At 43.5% G+C, this 7949-nt stretch overlaps 1 protein-coding gene across 1 annotated transcript in view; it reads right to left on the reverse strand.

The window, feature by feature from the left end:
• Nucleotides 1-1996: 1996 nt before the first annotated feature.
• Nucleotides 1997-7949, reverse strand: part of LOC145394344 (neprilysin-1-like) — an 18486-nt gene continuing 12533 nt past the window's right edge. The window contains exons 15-20 of the mRNA XM_080268220.1: nt 7697-7748; nt 7209-7276; nt 6824-6981; nt 4488-4533; nt 3336-3466; nt 1997-2241 (exon numbers count right to left, since the gene is read on the reverse strand). Of these exons, the coding sequence (XP_080124346.1) occupies nt 2065-2241; nt 3336-3466; nt 4488-4533; nt 6824-6981; nt 7209-7276; nt 7697-7748 (632 nt within the window). The 3' untranslated portion in view covers nt 1997-2064. The remainder of the gene's footprint in view (nt 2242-3335; nt 3467-4487; nt 4534-6823; nt 6982-7208; nt 7277-7696; nt 7749-7949) is intronic.

Consider the following 7949-nt stretch of genomic DNA (forward strand, 5'->3'; position numbering starts at 1 on the left):
CTTTCGTCTAGAGATTTCAATATTTTAGGTATTTTCGTCACCAATTAAAGTTTGTATTGGATGTTTGTGTCACTGGAGAATTAGCTTTTACTTTATTAGCTTTTTGTTTAATGTTTTTATTGGATGTTATTCGAAATTTCGCTTTTATCTGATAATTTCGTCAATAGTGAAAGAGTCTTAGTGTTGTCGTCACTAAAGAATTAAGTTTTTATCTGATACTTTCGTCACCAGTGCGTTTTTATTGCATGTTTTTTTTTTTTTTTTGTCTACCAATGTTTTTTTTTGTTTTTGTCACGAGTTTTTTTCTTTTTACTGTACCAATGTTTTTTTTTTTATATATATATTTGTCACCAGTGAGCGTTTTCTTTATTAGATGCTTTCGTCATGAGAGAATCAAGTTTTTAGATATTTTCGTTACTGTGGTTGTGTGTGTGTGTGTGTGTGTGTGTGTGTTTTCGATCCTCTCGTCACTACAGAATGAAGTTTTTAATATTTTCGTCACCAGTTTAGTTTATTGGATGTTTTTTTGGTCACTAACGAATGAAGTTTTTATCAGATATTTTGATGGATGATTTTGTCACTTCAGTTTTTTTCTTCATATATCTTCATCTTCAGTTATTTTTTTTTTTTTTTATTCAGATGTTCGTCACGTAGAGAATAAATTGTAGATATTTTCTCCTGTGATTTTTTTTTTTTTTTTTTTTTTTTTTTTTTTTTTTGTCCTCATAACTAGAATATGGTTTTTCGACATTTTCGTATAAAGGCAATAATTTTAATAGGTGTTTTCGTCACTACAGAATTTATTTTATTAGTTGGTTTCGTCGTCTTTTGTGTGTGTGTGTGTGTGTGTGTGTGTGTGTGTGTGTGTGTGTGTGTGTGTGTGCAAGGTATTTTTGTATATAATAGACATTTTCGTTACTAGAGAATGAGATAACCAGGTGATGTATTCGTGTCACCTTTGTTATTATTATTATTATTATTGGAGGGGGCTCGGGAGTGCAGTTTTTTTAATAGATATTTTCAGAGTTAGGGAGTATATATGCCTTTTTGATCCTTCAGATTATTTTCATGTAAATATTTGGTATATTACATTTTCAAAAACTATTTTTTTTTTTTTTTTTTTTTTTTTGTCAGATTATGTACCACTTTTCCGCCTCCTCCTCCTTTGTATTCCGCTGTACTGCTCCATCTCCTTTGAATTCCGTGTTACTGCTCCTTTGTATTCCGTTGTACTCCTCCTCCTCCTGCTACGGAACGCACGATATTTTTTTTACTCGTCGCCAGAGATAGTAAGTTTTGGAATATATACTTTTGCTGTGCCGTCCCAAGAGCTGGTTTGGAAACGCCAGTGTTCTGAGATCCATACTGGACAGATTTGAAACAGCCATTTGAAACAGTCGTAGTCTCTGGATCAGCTACCAGGACCTTTCTAGAACCCCCTTAAATGATCCCGAGAAGCTCTTCGTTTATTTTATTTATTTATTCATTTTTGGGAGATGCGTTTTTAGGCATTCTTTTGATTTTTATTAAGTATTTATTGCTTTTTAAAGGGGGCGGGAGCACCGTGAAACCTGGGTAGACTTTCCCCAAGAGTTTATCTTTTTGGTTATACTGTACATGATTAGGTTAGCCCTTTGCCGAGAGTCCAGCAGGAGGCGGCTTGGCTTTTCAAGTTTTTAAAAATCAGAAATGCAGGTTTCACGTCTAGTTAGGTGTTCAGTTGTTTTTATTACTAAAGAACGCACTTTATAGAAAATATTTTCGTCATTAAAGAATGCTTTTTGGGGGAGGCGTTTTTGTCAATCTGCTTTTTTGGGGGAGGTGTTTTTGTCATTAAAGAATGCTGTATTGGGCAGGTGTTTTCGTCACTAAATGCTGTATTGGGCAGATGTTTTCGTCACTAAATGCTGTATTGGGCAGGTGTTTTCGTCACTAAATGCTGTATTGGGCAGGTGTTTTCGTCACTAAATGCTGTATTGGGGATATATTTTCGTCACTAAAGAATGCACTATATACATGTCTTCATTACCATCAGTTATACATTTAACTAGACGTGTAATTTGGTCACCACAGAATGCACTTTTTGGCGGGGTTCATGGGGGAGTTGGGCGGGCAGTTGAAGGCTTGGGCGAATTCTGGCGAGTTCTGCAGCATGGCCAGTGTTCTGTAGACGCCGGGGGAGTGCACGTCGTTGTTCAGGATGTAGTGCACGGCGAAGGGGGTTAGATGACTGCACCACACCTGAAATATAATGCAGGTTAACGCGCGTACACAATACCGGAAATAGTTGAAGATTTACGAAGGGAAAACACACGCACACACACACACACACACACACACAAAACATGAGAAAAAAGCTTATGCGGTACTATTTCCCTCAGTTTCTTTGTACGTTAAATAGCTCCATCACACGTACAAGAAATTCGAAGTCTGCACATAAAAAAAAAAGACTAATAAAACTGAAATTTAAAGCTCGATATAGTAGCTTTTTTTTCTTTTTCACACTGGACGAGTTACAGTGCTGTGCTTACTGTAAATGATTGCAGTATTATTAATAAAGTTTTTCCTTCCTTCATTCCTTCCTTTACTTCCTTAATTTCATCCTTCCTCCCTCCCTCCTTTTCCTTCTTCCCTCCCTTCTCATCCTTCCTCCCTCCCTCCCACCCTTGATTTCATTCTTCCTCCCTCCCTCCTTCCATTTCCTCCTTCCCTCCCTTCATTTCATCCTTCCTCCTTCCCTTCCTTCCCTCCCTTCATTTCATCCTTCCTCCTTCCCTTCCATCATTTCATCCTTCCTCCTTCCCTTCCTTCCCTCCCTTCATTTCATCCTTCCTCCCTCCCTTCCTTCCCTCCCTTCATTTCATCCTTCCTCCTTCCCTTCCTTCCCTCCCTTCATTTCATCCTTCCTCCTTCCCTCCCTTCATTTCATCCTTCCTCCTTCCCTTCCTTCCCTCCCTTCATTTCATCCTTCCTCCTTCCCTTCCTTCCCTCCCTTCATTTCATCCTTCCTCCTTCCCTTCCTTCCCTTCCTTCATTTCATCCTTCCTCCCTCCCTTTCTCCTTGTACTCCAACCCTCCCTTCCTCCTTTTCCTCCTTCCTTCCCTCCCTCCCTCCTTTCATTTCATCCCTCCTTCCTCCCTCCTTCCCTCCCTTCCTCCTTTTCCTCCTTCCCTCCCTTCATTTCATCCTTCCTCCCTCCCTTTCTCCTTGTACTCCAACCCTCCCTTCCTCCTTTTCCTCCTTCCCTCCCTTCCTCCTTTTCCTCCTTCCTCCCTCCCTCCTTTTTCTCCTTCCCTCCCTTCCTCCCTCCCTCCTTCCTTCCCTCTTCCCTCACCTTTCCCATTCCAATAAAGAATAACTGGTCTTGTGTGAGGTGTTCCAGGCCAGGTAATCTCAGGGGTGACTTTCCAGCCCTCCATTCCCGCGCCTCCCGTTCCTTATACGCCGCCCACGCCGCCCTCAAGCCTGGAATGGGCGGAGAGTGGGTGCCGGAGATGAGCTGTGGGTGGTGGTGGTGGGGAGCTGGTGGGGGAGGTGGGGAGTGGGTGGAGGTGGTGGGGAGTGGGTGGATGTAGGTGGGAAAGGTGGAAATTGGAGAGAGAGAGAGAGATGTGGGGGAGATGGGCTGTGGGTGGGGGTGATGGGGAGTTGGTGGCGGTGGTGGGGAGTGGGTGGAGGTAGGTGGGAAAGGTGAAAATTGGAGAGAGAGAGAGACGTGAACGCTGGAACATAAACTCCAAATTACAAACAATAGCATTCAATTACCCATCATTCTCTAAAACATCAACAAATTAAACCAAGCAAAATAAAACACACATTTAGAGCCCATCACCAGCCAGTCAAAAGCATCACCATCACCATCATCAATATCATCATCACCAACATCACCATCATCATCACCATCATCAATATCATCATCACCAACATCATCGTCATCATCACCATCATCATCATCATCATCATCATCACCATCACCATCATCGTCATCACCATCAGCATCAGCATCAACGGTAGCAGCACAATCATCATTTATGGCGAGAAAACAGAAAACTTTGAATAACACACCATCTGAGAGAGAGACAGACAGATAGACAGACAGGTAGAGAGCGAGAGAGAGAGAGAGTGAGACAGAGAGAGAGAGAGGGGAAGGAAGAAAAAAAGGAAGGAAAGAGGTGGAAAGGAAGGAAGGAAATAAATATAGGAAAGAAATGAAAGAAGAAATGAAGGAAAATAAAAGTATAAGGAAACTCTGGCACCAACGCACTCAAGCTGGCCCCACCCCACACCCACAACACGTGCCCTCACCCCACACCCACAACACGTGCCCTCACCCCACACCCACAACACGTGGCCTCACCCCACACCCACAACACGTGCCCTCACCCCACACCCACAACACGTGCCCTCGCCCCACGCCCACAACACGTGCCCTCACCCCACGCCCACAACACGTGCCCTCACCCCACGCCCACAACACGCGACTCACCCCCGTTGTCAGCAATGTTCTCGGCTTGGGTCCTCTCCCCGTCGATCTGTAAACACACCCTAGTTTACATACACGAAGAGGTTTACAGTCATTCACATACACGAAGAGGTTTACAGTCGTTGACATACACGAAGAGGTTTACAGTCGTTGACATACACGAAGAGGTTTACAGTCGTTGACATACACGAAGAGGTTTACAGTCGTTCACATACACGAAGAGGTTTACAGTCGTTCACATACACGAAGAGGTTTACAGTCGTTCACATACACGAAGAGGTTTACAGTCGTTCACATACACGAAGAGGTTTACAGTCGTTCACATACACGAAGAGGTTTACAGTCGTTCACATACACGAAGAGGTTTACAGTCGTTGACATACACAAAGAGGTTTACAGTCGTTGACATACACGAAGAGGTTTACAGTCGTTGACATACACGAAGAGGTTTACAGTCGTTCACGTACACGAAGAGGTTTACAGTCGTTCACATACACGAAGAGGTTTACCCTCGTTCACATACACGAAGAGGTTTACAGTCGTTCACATACACGAAGAGGTTTACAGTCGTTCACATACACGAAGAGGTTTACAGTCGTTCACATATACGTAGAGGTTTACAGTCGTTCACATACACGTAGAGGTTTACAGTCGTTCACATACACGAAGAGGTTTACAGTCGTTCACATACACGAAGAGGTTTACAGTCGTTCACATACACGAAGAGGTTTACAGTCGTTCACATACACGAAGAGGTTTACAGTCGTTCACATACACGAAGAGGTTTACAGTCGTTCACATACACGAAGAGGTTTACTGTCGGGGATGTTTTCATGTGACGGAACTGGCCCACTGTGTTCATTACTGTGTCCTGGTGACTTATATTTATCCCTAATCGTGGGGTAGGACTGAGTCTCCTTGGTTACTAGTCAAAATTGTATGGCGTAAACGTACCACTCTTTCAACTTGATTACTAGGCCGTGGGTATATGAAATTGAGTTGGTGTTAGTGAGTCTTCTTGGTTACTAGCCAAATCAGCCCTCAATTAGCCTTAGATATGAGGTGGAAATGAGTCTCCTTGGTTACTAGTCAAATTAACCTTCAAATTCAGGTAGCCTTAGTCGTGGGTGGGAATGAGTCTCCTTGGTTACTAGTTCAATCAACCTTTCATTCTGACAACACTTGGCCATCGACTAAGCTAAAAGGGGTTAGGGATCTTCGTGAGGTTATAATAAATTTACTAAAATTTAGGATCATAAAGCTGTACATTGCAGTTGTGTGTGTGTGTGTGTGTGTGTGTGTGTGTGTGTGTAATTCACCGGGTCGGTCAGGATCACTTGATGGTCGTGATCGTCAGCTTTTACCCTCCCGGAAGGGAGCTGAGAGCTCATATAGTCCGATTTAAGGGCAAGGCTGTGACCTTCACACACGCACACACCCGTCCCCTTGCTCAAGGGGGACAGTAACCACCCACTTCGTCAGTGAAACTTTTCGCAACCTGAGCGAGGCTCGAACTCCCGTCCACCAGTTGGCAAGCGAGAGCGTTACCACTGCACCAGCGAGCGGTGTGTGTGTGTGTGTGTGTGTGTGTGTGTGTGTGTGTGTGTGTGTGTGTGTGTGTGTGATTTTTATTTTCCTTTATGTTCAGTTGGGGAAGCAGAATATAGAAATTAGAAAAAGAAAATGCTTAAGTAGCTGCGTTTGTGCCTCAGTCCTTGTGTGTGTGTGTGTGTGTGTGTGTGTGTGTGTGTGTGTAAGATCTCGTCACCCATAAGAATGATGGGAATTTGGTCCACGAAGCCTCTAAGGAGCCGCGTAACCCCCCCCCCCTCTCTCTCTCTCTCAAAGCATCCTATATTCCCCACTGTAGTTAAACCCATCTGACGTATGAAATAATTAATAATAATAAAACTAAATCATCAAGAAAAGACCCCCCTCCATCCTTCCTTCCTTTCGTCATCCTTCCTTCCTTTCGTCATCCTTCCTTCCTTTCGTCATCCTTCCTTCCTTTCGTCATCCTTCCTTCCTCCCATTCATCATCCTTCCTTCCTTTCGTCATCCTTCCTTCCTTTCGTCATCCTTCCTTCCTTTCGTCATCCTTCCTTCCTTTCGTCATCCCTCCTTCCTTTCGTCATCCTTCCTTCCTTTCGTCATCCTTCCTTCCTTTCGTCATCCTTCCTTCCTTTCGTCATCCTTCCTTCCTTTCGTCATCCCTCCTTCCTTTCGTCATCCTTCCTTCCTTTCGTCATCCTTCCTTCCTTTCGTCATCCTTCCTTCCTTTCGTCATCCCTCCTTCCTTTCGTCATCCTTCCTTCCTCTCGTCTTTCCTTCCCTCTTACCTTGAGTTCTTTGCCGTGTCTTAGATAGGGAGGCAGCAGGTGAGAGAGGTTGTATGACGAGTACTGGGTGACGAAGCACTGGGCCCTCTCTTGGTACTGGTGAAGAGTTTCGTTGCTCCACCAGTTCTTCAGGGCCCCAGTCCAATCCCGGAGGCGACCTTAAGCAACAGCAGCAGGAAGGAACGGGGAGGGAGTGTTAGTTTTGGGTTTGGGATCTGCCTCTCACTGTCTGGCTTTCAGTGTCTATGTGTGTGTGTGTGTGTGTGTGTGTGTGTGTGTGTGTGTGTGTGTGTGTGTGTGTGTGTGTTTCCTTCATTTTTCCATAATGTACATACAGTAGAGAGAGAGAGAGAGAGAGAGAGAGAGAGAGAGAGTTTCCACTGACCTGTGTTATCGAAGGCGTGGGTGACCTCGTGACCTATAATGGAGCCAAGACTTCCGTAGTTGAGGGCGCTGTAGGACAAGGCAGGTCGAAGATGAGAAAAGGAACAGAACAGATATGTGGGAAGGAGAGGAAAGGGTTGATATAATAGATAAATGGGAGGGAGAGGCAAGGGTTGATAGATAAATGGGGAGGAGAGGCAAAGGTTGATAGGTAAATGGGAAGGGGGGAAAGGGTTGATAAAATAGATAAATGGGAAGGAAGGGAAAGGGTTGATAAGAGAATAATGATAAAAATGACCTGCCAATCACACACAAAGATCAGGTGAACGAGAAAGTAAATAAATAAATAAATGCACAGAAGTATGAAAGAATGAAGCATGTTCTAAAAGGAAGATGGTTATTATTATTATTATTATTATTATTATTATTATTATTATTATTACAACTGCTTCTACTATTCATCCATCAATCATCATCAAAAATACATACGTGAGTCTCTCTGGGATGAATATAGGAGGCTGGAGAACTGCCATAGGGATCACTGAAACAGGTCATCAGAGGTTAGTGGGTGTTAGTTAGCTTGTTAGAGGCAATTAGCTTGTTAGAGGTCATTGGTTTGTTCAAGGGGTTGTTAGTGAGTCGTTAGAGATTAGTTATTTGTTCAGATGTTAGTAGCTTGTTAGAAAAGACCTCAGTAAAGCGCTAAGACCCCTTCACAACGAGGGGTCTTTCACGAACTTTA

Source organism: Coenobita brevimanus, chromosome 27 (assembly GCF_032717465.1).
Source record: "Coenobita brevimanus isolate Jiangsu-jjx chromosome 27, ASM3271746v2, whole genome shotgun sequence".
Lineage (NCBI taxonomy): Eukaryota > Metazoa > Arthropoda > Malacostraca > Decapoda > Coenobitidae > Coenobita > Coenobita brevimanus.